At 36.1% G+C, this 12224-nt stretch overlaps 1 protein-coding gene across 4 annotated transcripts in view; it reads right to left on the bottom strand.

Moving 5' to 3' along the window:
* Positions 1-12224, bottom strand: part of FTO (FTO alpha-ketoglutarate dependent dioxygenase) — a 261683-nt gene that overhangs the window by 19129 nt on the left and 230330 nt on the right. For 2 of the 4 annotated variants that reach the window (XM_052797305.1, XM_052797306.1), the window contains one exon: positions 6981-7109. The exons of the other annotated variants lie outside the window; for them this stretch is intronic. In XM_052797305.1, coding sequence (XP_052653265.1) covers positions 6981-7109 — 129 coding nt within the window. The remainder of the gene's footprint in view (positions 1-6980; positions 7110-12224) is intronic. 4 annotated transcript variants of the gene reach the window in all.

Genomic DNA, 12224 nt, shown 5'->3' with positions numbered 1-12224 from the left:
TGCAATGACAGGGAGAAGGATGACTGGAAAAATTGATGAGTTTGTGCTCAAAACCACTGCATCTGAAAACAATGTAGATATTATCCCGGACAACTCAAAATGAATTCCCAGTATCATACCTAATCCTTCTGTATTTCACTAGGTAGACAAATATGGGAGTAACATGGAATAACCTTGTTTCCAGCTTTTAAGAAGTACGTTGAAAAGAGCAGAGAAGAGAGACTGTGGAGACAGGTGGAAAATACATGATGATGATTAACTCGATTTGCTTCACTTATCAGATTTAAAACTGATAGATGAAGGAAAATATCTTGTATGAAAGACCTCTCTTGTCTAGCAGAGGAAGCTGGAATTTGAAAAAGAACCCTGAGAAATTCAAATATGCCTATTTTTTACAATGAAGTCAATCACACACTGGGACAAACTATTAAAGGAACAGAATATTCTTCATTTCTGACATCTTCAAATCAAGAAAAGATTCCTGCCTGGAAACCATGCAGTTACACAGCTAGCACAGGGATAAAAGGATAAAATTTAGTAACTTGTGATAGAAGTCAAAGCAGCTGACATAAAAATCTTAAATACAATGATGCTCAAACTTTTACACAACCATTCTTTAACGAGCTTACTTTGAGTAAGACTTTAAAAAATCCTTGTAATACATCTTGCTGTAAAATTATACATTCTAATTGGAATGGATGCTCCACGAGAATGAAAGAAGACAGAAGACTTCTATTGTCAAAGTCCCAAAATCATCGGCTTAGCCTTTGAACCCAGTACCACTATGGAGAGAAAACCTCTGATGTAGGGAATAAAAACCTTTAGAAGCATCCATATTCCCCATTTTCTTGCACTTGTTATAGAGAGGTATAAGTCCAACTTTTTAATATACACAGGTTTAACTGAAAAGAGAATTGGCCAAAAAGTATGTACATACACATATATTTAATTAACACTACAATCTGTCATGTAATTTATGAAAAATATTCAAGATACAAAAATGTAAGTAAACAGCACGTTTATCATTTCATTTACTTCGTTTCTCTTAAAGCATCCTGGAATCACCAAAACATACAAGGTCACACTGAATCAAAGGACATCATCTGCTTGTTCAAAATGTCATTATGGAAGAATCAGGAAAAAGCAGCTGTATTACAAGTCACCTTTCCAGCTCTCACGAACAAACTATTAATGGAGAAAGTCAGTCCTTTACAGCACATTACAGGACCAAGGTCACCTGGGAAACCATAAGGCCTCACCGGCTACCCACAAGACCAACTTGATTAGTCCCAATAATCTCCTGCCCTTGCCAAGGGACTGATGGAAAGTCAAGTTTTTCAGGAGACTGCTAACCTGGTGTTCATGCTTTTTAGATGCACAGTTATACAAGCTAAAGTGTCTGAGATTCATCTAAAGCACTTAGTTTCAATTACTGTACAGTGTTCACTACTGTCTATTAGAATTACCATGAGCATTATAATTATGTTGATAATCACAAGTTCTCTAAATACAAAGACAGTCTAAACTCAAAGTTTACGTCAAGACTCAAATCACAAGTTCTCTAAATACAAAGACAGTCTAAACTCAAAGTTTACATCAAGACTCATGTCTGCTAAAGAAGAGTGTAACTTTGGCATAGTAACTTGTAGTTGTCTTGTTCCTTTTGACTGCCATAAATCAGGTGTCAGGAACACATCACCAGGAAGTGAGTTGTCTTGGAAATAACCTGTAACACATGCCAGACACTTTTAAGCACTCTCTTTAGAATACAAATAGACTAAACCCATGCTTTCAATATGTGCATGAATTATGAACTCTGTGTGTTCCCTGTATAGAGTCCTCCATCATATTCCCATAAGAGCAAGCAGTTTGACCTATTGAAACACAACCAGCTCACTACAATAAACTAATTATATAATATGAAATGTGTGAGAACCCAGTGCAGTTCCCTTCTATACCTTTATTATGTTTCAGTAACCAGCTACATTAGAACACTGGAGAATGTTTCACTGCATCAACGACAGGTTATATTAAACATGTAGACTGGAGGAACCTCATAAAATCAAGTGATATGGAAAAGGGGGGGGGGGAAATCTCTAGGTTGTAACCATTTCTTCCACACCTACGTATTTGGTTTCAGATTCTCTTTATTACATTCCGTGTACCGACGAATGAACGGGACTAGGTTCTTTCTGCATCTGCCATAAGCCCTTTGAAGATATTACGTTTGTTTGTCATGAATCTATGTAATCTAAATCACAGGACGTGATTTTCCTCCTATGCTGGTCATAGTAAAAATATGGTATTTTTACCATCATTTTCTCAGTAGAATTCTACATATATGGGCACACTCAATGAATAAATTGGTGTGGTTTATTTTACAATTTTTCTTTTTTTTATTTGTGAGAAAGAAGTAAATTCTGAATAATGGTGAGGGAGCACACCCCCCCTTTTATGGACCTTCTGTGTAACTCCTGAATCTGTCACCAGATTTGAATATGACCTGGGGCATCTCATCTAACTTTATGTTGCTGCAGTATTCTGAGCTATAAAGAATAAACCATAGTTCCATACCAAAAACTGATGAGAGGATGCTAGTTATGTTTAATTGTTTGGCTTTCTGTTCTTTAAAGCTGTCTCCACTTTAAAATGTTCAACTGTATACACCTCTAAAGATAACCAAGCTGCGAGCTCAGACAATGAGAACCAATTTTAGGAGAGACCTGAAAATGCCATTTATACTACTTACAGAGTTTATAAACATTTTCTCTGTAATGCTTAAAGCTGTCACCTGAAAGGAAATGCAGTTTTACAAATTACTATAAAATTGTTTTATTTAATGCCCTATACAATTAAATTAAAGTTCTAATTATATACAAGTAAGTGCACTTAATTCAGCATTATCCTAAAACAGTGGAGAATTTAGACAGCTTTTCATTTTGGTAATTTTTGAATTTTATTTCTGTGAATTAGTAATTATAATACGAATCTTCAAATACAGATATATTTCATTTATTAGGAATAATTCCCCTTAATTTCATTATTACTATGGATATAGAAAGTGCTTTTCTTTGACTAAGGCTAGAATAACTGGTCATACATACCATTTGCTCTAATTCTCTGCAAAGTTGGAATGAAGTAACAGCTTGCTTTAATTCTCTATGCCTTTTTAATAACTTGTTCTATTTCCAAGACAGCTTTCTTGCATTTTTCTCCACAGCATTTCATTTGCTTTCAGTTAAATTCTTTAAACCTCCACACCTAACTTTAAATATACCAAATTTAAAATGAAGACTTCATGTTGTAATAAAAGCATATCAACTTCAGTATATAGTATTTACCTGTAAGCTCATCTGTTTCTGCTGCATATTTAACTACGTTCTACGCCCTCATCACTGCTCCATCCAAACGCCCCACACTTCCCTTCTGGTGTCACAGCAATGTGCTCTCAATGCATGGGAAATCAGTGCTTGAACTAGTCAAGAACTGAATTAACTTCACTGATCTTAGTAAGGTGCCTAACCCATTGGACAACCTTCCCTCCCATCAGCCTACTACTACATATTTCTTCTCAACATTCAATTATCTCTCTTAATTTGGCAATAACAGGCCATGCACTTTCAAATCAGAATCCAAGCCTACAAAGGATGCCCTAGGCAAAGAAAAAAGCACACTGAAAAGCGAAAGTAAATACAGATTACAGCTGTGCTTAGCATACCTGCAAAAGTTCCAGAAATGTAATTCTGTTATGAAATGAATTTAAAACACTTCCTTCAAAATTCAGAAAGTGCTCTGTCAGTTAATGCCTCTTCATCCACTCCTTCACAGATGACAACTCATTTGAGGAAAGAAACAAGTGTTTTTCATCAATAATCCTCAACTGATCATTGCTATACAGGAACCTGGCACAACCAACAGAACCCTCTCTACTTTTCCACAGAAATAAAAGTCATAACAAATGTGTCTTTAAGATGTTTTCTTCATTAATTTGCAGCAATTTCTCACTACTTAGGAGCTGCTAGAACCCTCTGTTCTCTAGAGATTTAATGCTAGAAGGTGCTGAACATTCAGTTCTCAGTGATGAAAACGGGAGTTGACGGCTCTCAGCAGCTCATCGCATTAGACGGTAGGGGCTGCTCACAAAAAGAATGACAGCCATACCTGAAAAATGTTAAGCAAGGTCCTAACAGTTCAGTTACTGGCTGGTGTGCACCCAGAACTGGACAACAAAGTGATGAAGACAAAGTAAGCATCTCATTTTATGCTTGCTTAAAAAAAAAAAAAAAAAAAAAAAAAAGCCCATGCATTTTATGCTCACTTAAAAAGCACTGCATTTTAAAGGTACGCTTATTTTAAATCGTTTATATTGTTTCCACTTATCCACAATCTATTCTGAGAGGATGAGCATGGTGATACCAAATTGTCTACTAGAGCTACTCGCAGGCACAGTTTCTGTTTATAGCATAATGCAAAGAACGTTTGCAACAATTACCTAGTCATCTTAAATTCAACTATACCAGTCTAAAGTATTTCTGAGAATGTCTCACATTATAATACTTTAAGTATATGAATTTCTGTTTAATATTTGCCATTATACCTTATATTTGCATTAAAAGAGTCTTATTTCCTCATTAAAAAAATCCACTGGGAAGTCTGGTCATTCTACAGATACTATATAATTATATTTCAGATTTAAACTTCTTTGATGGAAAAAGATGCATAGTCCAAGTCTCCTAACAGTTCTACACTACCTTAATCAAATTCATTTATCTTCAGCCTTTTATATCAGTTTTATACTAGCATAATTGAATTGAGTTCAACGGTTATTCTTATTTACATCTAAGTATGGAATCAAGCCCACAGCATTTCTTTTCATGACTCAAATACACTGTCCAAGGATCAGTAAAACTACATACTTTCAATTCCATGTGTGTTTTTATGCAGATACATGACACACACAGACTTCAAACAGTTACACAAGTGACAAGAACTGATGCCATTTAATCTGGGTTGGTTTTTTCCCCCCCTCAAAAAGCAAGGATATTTGGACTGTTTAATGCAGTCACATCAGAGTACAGTAGGATCTCTACTTGTAAGAAATTTCAATTAGTTATTCTTTGCTTTCAGGTACTGTAGCCACTAAAGCAATTTAACTTTAATTCCATCTGACTTCAATTGTGTTCAAATTATAGTAAAAAGGAAGAAGACAACAAGCTGTAAATATGAAAAGAGACAGAAAATCATTGAGAATCATGCCTTTATGAATATTTGATGAAGAAAGGTTAGATCTACTGCTGGTAAATTACAAGAAATTATGTCCATCATGTGACTCTGTCAGCAAAGGTTAATACAGATAGGTTTGGATTTAGTTGAGATGACAACGAGGATTAAAAAAGATTTGTCCTGTCCTTGCTGCAATTAGTTTTTCTCCTATTATTATTGTAACGGAGTTTATCGTTAGGATTATGGTAACAGAACTACTGCTCAACGAAATCATTTTGTTTTTCATAATACCGTGGCAGTTTTGCAATAAATTTTTCATCTCTACTAATCTACCTCTTTATTGTGCATTTGCTGAAGTAAAGATACAATCATTAACCCATTTCTTGCTGTAATAGGTCTTATTTTGAATGACAGGCATTTCGGGCGCCGTCTCATGGGCTGCAACAAGGCTCACAGGCTGCCCCACCATCGATCCCCATTACAGCAGCAAGGGAGGAGCTGTTGATTAGGTGGGACATCACACAAGACCCTTTAGACAAAACCAGCAATGACATCTGATTTTGTCTGCAGTAACAGCTCTTCTGTGCTCATGGTGATGGAAAATGGGAAATCTGGAAGTTGTTACTGTACATGCATGAGCACCAATAAAAAGGAAGAGGTCTTGAAAATCACACCCTTCCCTCACATTGTAACTGCTTCAAAGCACAAGCTAAAGCAGATTGAAAACTTGATAATATTTTCCATAGTAAGAATTTGTTCGTAAAACAACTATCAAACGACTATGCAAAAGAAATCAGAAGCTTAAGTAAACCTAGGTTTTCTTCCAAGCTGCATTTCAAATGTTAACATCTAAGTTCAAATGTTACATATACTCCTGTTCTGACAAATTGCTTTAAATACAAAATTTTGCTATCCTGGAGTCCATATTTTCTTTGCCCACTTTTGAGTTTGAATATACACTTTTAAGAATGTGCGTTGTAAGTGAAGCAGAAATTTAATTCAGACTTTTTTTTATCTGATGAAAATAAAACTTTTTGTGTAATCTCTTCTGATGAAAACATAAATTAAAACTCTAGAAGTACATAGTATATTAGTAGGGGTACACAGAATTGCTAGGAAGTGTTAAAAGTGACTGGCAAATAACTAATTGGAATTGGCATGTACAGCACAATTGATGGCAAGCAGTCATACTTCAGTGGTGTCCACTGAGAGTTACTTCTGCAGTTACATATACTTCTTCCACACTTAACGCCACGTGAAAGAAGGAAATTTAACACATCAGGAAGCTTGCTAGATTATCAGAACATCTAATCAATACCATTGACAACAATTCTGTCTAAAAGCATTGGGGCAACCCTAAGTAAGATATGGAAACAGGCATTCAGGACCTTTGCCAATATGTTACCTTTGACCCAGTGTTTCCATTCCATACCCAAGGGGCAACGTGGCTTCCTTTCCTGGGCTCTTCACCTAACTGCTTTCCAGCTGCCTAGTTTAATAAAATGCACCCTTCACGGCAGCTTTGACCCAGCTAAAACCAAAACAAATAAAAAACCCCAAACCCCACTAGTGCCACAGCCCCTGAGGCATGAGAAACAGTGATTCAGGTCATACAGTTGCTACCCTGCTGCAGCCATCTTATCAGTTGCATAGATTGGACTTGTGTAAATCTCAGCAATGTTCTCAGCATTATGGGACTCAGTGGGATACAAATGGCTTCTTCATGTACTAGGCTTGCTCACAGAGATTTGAGTTACCTGTAGAGCAACCTTCCCACTCTCTGACATACACCTGGTGGTCCTGAAAGACATTGTGACAAATTTCCACTCGCCAGATTTAATGCTCTAAAAAGCACCCAGATTTTATTGCTCGAGTTGAAGGTAACTCTGAAAGACAGAAGACAGGGATGCGTATGTCTCGAAATACCTCAGGTAGCATTAGGGAAATGAAGTGCAATGGAAAAAACATTAAACTCATAGTATATGCAACATATCAAGTTTGACTGTGGTTCCCATGTACTGGTAATGGCCATCTAGCTTAAAACAAAAAAAAAAAAAAAGAAAAAGGAAAAAAAGAAAAAAGTGATCAGCCTGTTCTGAAAAGAAACATCTCAAAGCACAAATGTACTACACAGGAGTCACGGATCAGTATGTAAACTTTTAAACATGTTGGCTGCTATAAAAAAAATCAGAAAGGAGTACAAGGAGAGTCATAGCTATTAGCTAAAATATGCACTTAACTTCTAGAAAAAGAACTGCATGTCACAGGGCAGGAAAAATGATTTTGTCATGTTATCACTGACTTGATTGTGTGTTTAGCCCTGAGACCAGGCAGCCTGTGAGAATAATTCTTCTATGTAGCACTGCAAGGTAATCCATGGAGCACAGGTTATTTTAAGGACATGATCCACATTCCACAGCTGCATCAGTCACTGAATTTTGCAACTTTTAAATAAAAATGTGAATATTGCTTTATGACTGCCCAAACTGTCACTTTTTCAAAGACTACCAGATGACTCCCCAGAGACAGAGTCCTTTAACTTAAGAATATCTTTTTACAGTAATATCAAAGTAAAAAAAAAACAAACCACCTCAGGCCTTCAGCTTTAAAGACAACATCATGAGATCAGAGATTCTGCCTGCAAAGAAGTTAACTTATGGCTGATTAATGAAAGTAACCTTAAATAGCAGGCATATTGCCAAGAACAGGACACTATAACAAATGGGTAGGAAATAACAGGCAGCTTTCAAGGGGCTAGAGCACAGCAGCCTAGAAGAGAAATTTGAGCAGGAAATTTGCTTCCAAATTTGATCCCAGATTCTTGGAATGACCAAGTAAGTCATATCTGCTATAAAGTCCTCTATAAATCCCCACTTCCATGTATCCTATAACAAAGTAGATAATGGATTTAATTAATTGTTGGTGGGAAAAAAAGTTACTATATATGATCCATAATAAAATTTTTGCTTGTTGTTATAGGAATTACCAGAAATAAAAAAAACCTGCTAGGCCCTGTGAACCCTAAAGGTCCTCAGCTGTACTCATAATTTGCTCCATTTTATGTCAGCAGTATCTTTTGTCTATTACTGTAATTCATATTAAGTATCTTAGGACTCATTCAATTACTATTGTTCCCTCTTCTCCTTGGTTGGCATAAGATCAAGCCCCAAAAGAATGAGCTTCCAAAAGACACTTAGGCCTTTTTGCTACCTCTTCTGGCCTCAAATATGCTTGGTTTCATGTTCATACACTTGCTTCTTTACCAACCTCCCACAGTTCCTTATTACGTTTTAGTACATCAATCGTTCTCTGGTCCACCCAAAAAATGTGCCTTAATATTTTATTCTACAGGATTGATCAATTTCCTTGCCATAAGTGCTGAGGCCTCAAACAGATGTAAAACAACAGGGTTTTTTGTTTTCCTTTTAATTAGCTTTGCATATCTTCAGCTTGTTTTACCTTGGTAATTGAAACTAAAACTTCTCAAAAGATAAAAGTGAGAGGCAAACACACATTGCTGCTTGGATTGTGCCTTATTTTCTTCTCCTTAAGTTGTTATTAGTACGTAATACTTCTAGGTACAGAAACTATATAGCATGATTATCATTATGAACTGTTTGTAAGCTTGTCTGGGTGCTTATGTTGCCTTACATGATAAAACTAGTTTCATTTTTACCGACGTAGATGACATTTTTCTTGCCATTTTTGCCTGCCTACATTTCTTTAAAATAATAATGTCATAAGCTGTCCAAAAGCTGGTGGAGATCATTTGTGTATGCTTTTTCCAAGCTCCACACTGATATGAAATAATAAAAAGACTTTATTCATAGTGGACATAGTTTTTTTTTTAAAAGGCTTGCCGATATTTTCTTACTGTATCTGCCTAATAGTAAGCAAGCTTACAGATTAGTACCACAGAGAGAATCCTATGGGCTGTAATAAGGACTGAGATGCAGTGATACTCTACACGACCTTCTTTTTTCAGTTACAACTCAGTTTTCACCTGTTTAAATTTATTTTAGATCTCCAAATTATACCTTTAAAAGTCTTCATGCCTCCACTTAAAGTCTTCAAACAAAACTTACCCTTTGCTAGTTTTAAAAATTCAGCAGAAATGTTTCAACACTTGCTGCTTTGCTGTACCTGAGCGCTTCCACTGCCCCTTGAATTTCTTCATGATTTGCTCAGTTGTCTATGAAATGATGGGGGTTGGGTCACCTGTAATAATCTCAGCATCAGGCAGCTCATTAAAGCACCATTTTTGTCTTTCTATACCTAGACTTTAGCTATAACTTCTACAATTAAGGTTTTTGTCTTCATTCTTTCATATGGCAAACACTGCCATGTTTTGTTCTTCATTGTTGCAGTCGTTACCTTTTACCTGTTTTTATCTCTGATTATCTACTACTCACTCTTCTTAACCTTCTCTCAATAATTTTTCAGACCCTCAAACCTGTTCTTAATTGCTAGCCAGTGTTCTTGTCTGTACTTGATATCCATCAAAGAGCTGATTTTGTATCTGTTCATTCAGCACTTTACTTTCACCGAGAAAGGAGGACTGGAAATACTACATACTTTGAACTTGTGCTGATCAGACATCGTTGCTAAACTGAGGGAATGATGGGAGAAATGTTACATGCAAACATCACTGTCTTTCAAGAGTCAAAATGGCTGGGAAACAGATCACTGTATTAGCAAACTACTCTCTTTTACAGTGGAGGAGAGACTCCAAGGCAGGAAATGGTAAGTGACGCTATATACTCAGCAATTACTAGGTTTGTAATCATCAGTGAAGAAGTTTGCTATTTAGGAATAAAAGGAAAACGTCAGCGCACTAAATTCATCAAAATACACATTCTGCTAAAGAATGAGCAAATGAAGTACAGTATAAATTTAATGAAGAAATTAAATTGATATACAATAGTCTTCCAAAGTACAATTTTCAAATTAACCTGTATGATGGTGATGCTAAAACAGAAAAGAAACAATGCAAAACCAACAGAAACAAGCCAGTTCTGAAAAAATATTTTCATCAAATATTTGGTAGGCTTGCGAAGAATCTTATATATTCACATTAATAATAATCAAAAGGTATTACGTATGTGCAGAAGGGGGTTAATGTCAATCAGATTAACCGTACACCACTTATCATTTCATGACACAATAGTAATATCGATTACAGCAAAAATCTAGCAGATTAACTGCAGTTCAGATTGCTATCTGCTAGGAAGATGGCAACATGTAGATTTTCCACAACAAACATCTGAACAGACAAGCTGCCTAGACCAATTATACCTATACGTTAAGATGCTTGGTCATGCTGTCTTTTAAAAGCTGATATTTCTTTTCCCCTTCAAAAACAGTGAAAGCACAATTACACAAAGATTTTTTGATGGAAAATTCAAGATGAAAGTAAAATCAAGACATTTTACTTAGGCATACTTAAGTATCTTATCGACCCTGCGCCTCAATAAACTGTTAACTCAGTCCCACAAAATTTTGTATACTCTGGTTCTTACTCAACAAAGTCATTCAACATGCACTCATCTTCAGACATGGGTCTCAACAGAATTACTGATTCTCTTACACAGAGATCCATATAGCCTGCATAAGTAGGCCTGGAATGTTTAGCAATTTGTGGAATGAAACACATACGTAATATTGACATGAATGTATACACAGAACAATTCATGACTTCTACAGGAGGAAGTTAGAAGCTCTAGTTGCTGTCTGAAACCAGTAAAACTATCCATCACAACAGAAATTGCTAAAAATTTATATGCTATTAGAAATGGATTTTCCCAAAATAAAATGAAATCATTTCAATATGACCAGGTGAGGACAGTAATTTCAGTTGTCTGAAGGAATGGACAATGTGTTATTCTACAAATCAGCTGGCTCTATCAGTGGCTGTCAGAAGAACTCAAGAGTTTGATATTATCAGGGGAGTTATATTCATCTCTCAAAATTGCTCATGTGTGGCTTTGTATTTGATAGTTCAAGAAGAAACCAGGCAACCATACGCAGGTTTTCATGCACTTCCTCTAAACCTAATGCTGGACACATGAATCTGATACAGCTTGTAATACTATGACATGCTGACAATGAACTTTTTCTCATCAATCTTATATTAGCTTCAGTGCTTAATTTCTTGTGTAAATGTATACTGTGCACTTCTGTAAGAGCATATACTACGTGCCACATCCTATGAAAATTAGTGAAGTTAACATGAATAAAGTGATCAAGATGAGCAATGTTATACCATACCTCTTTTGTGTAACTAATGTCTATTTTAAGGAAAAAAAAATTTCATCCCTCATATTAAGTAAACCTGTTCAGAACTGAACCTAACAAAACTCCTACTCCAGGTCTGTGGAACACTGAATCTAGACTGATGTAAAATATACATTGGCAGACTCTTAATAGTGATTACTGTAAGTGAGCTCATGCTGCAAACTACATGGATGCAATGTAGAATTGCTATTATTTTAATCTTTCAAATATGAAAACTTTAAAGTGCTAGTTAAAGATTGGCATGAATATGGCTATACATCACTTTTATGCTCCTGTAAGACTAATGACTTAATTGCATTTCACCTACATAGAACCTAATTAGGACACTGAACAACCAAATGTTTTGTGCGTGTAACCAAATGCAGGATTTGTCTGATATAGGCACCTACAAACAATCACTGCAGGAAAAAAGATCATCTGAGGTTGAATGGACAGCTGGAAAGGTGAAAAAAAATTGCTTTGATGACTGGGGGCTTGGAGCATAGTGGTTAATTGTTTGCACTCCACCTGGATGTCAGTAAGCAAGCGAAGTACCATAGAGGTTTATAGTAGGACCTCTCGTTTAATGGCTTCATCTATGATCTGGAGCAGGTAAAGGGCTGCACGCTCATGAAGTTGGTAGATGACATCAAACTGTGGGGGCACATGACTACTAGTCAATATGCTCAAGGGCAAGGCTCCCATACAGATTGGAGGAATGGGTCAAC

Source organism: Harpia harpyja, chromosome 9, assembly GCF_026419915.1.
Source record: "Harpia harpyja isolate bHarHar1 chromosome 9, bHarHar1 primary haplotype, whole genome shotgun sequence".
Taxonomy (NCBI): Eukaryota; Metazoa; Chordata; class Aves; order Accipitriformes; family Accipitridae; genus Harpia; species Harpia harpyja.
Note: the sequence above shows the minus strand (reverse complement) of the source record. Positions and strands in the feature narration are given on the sequence as shown.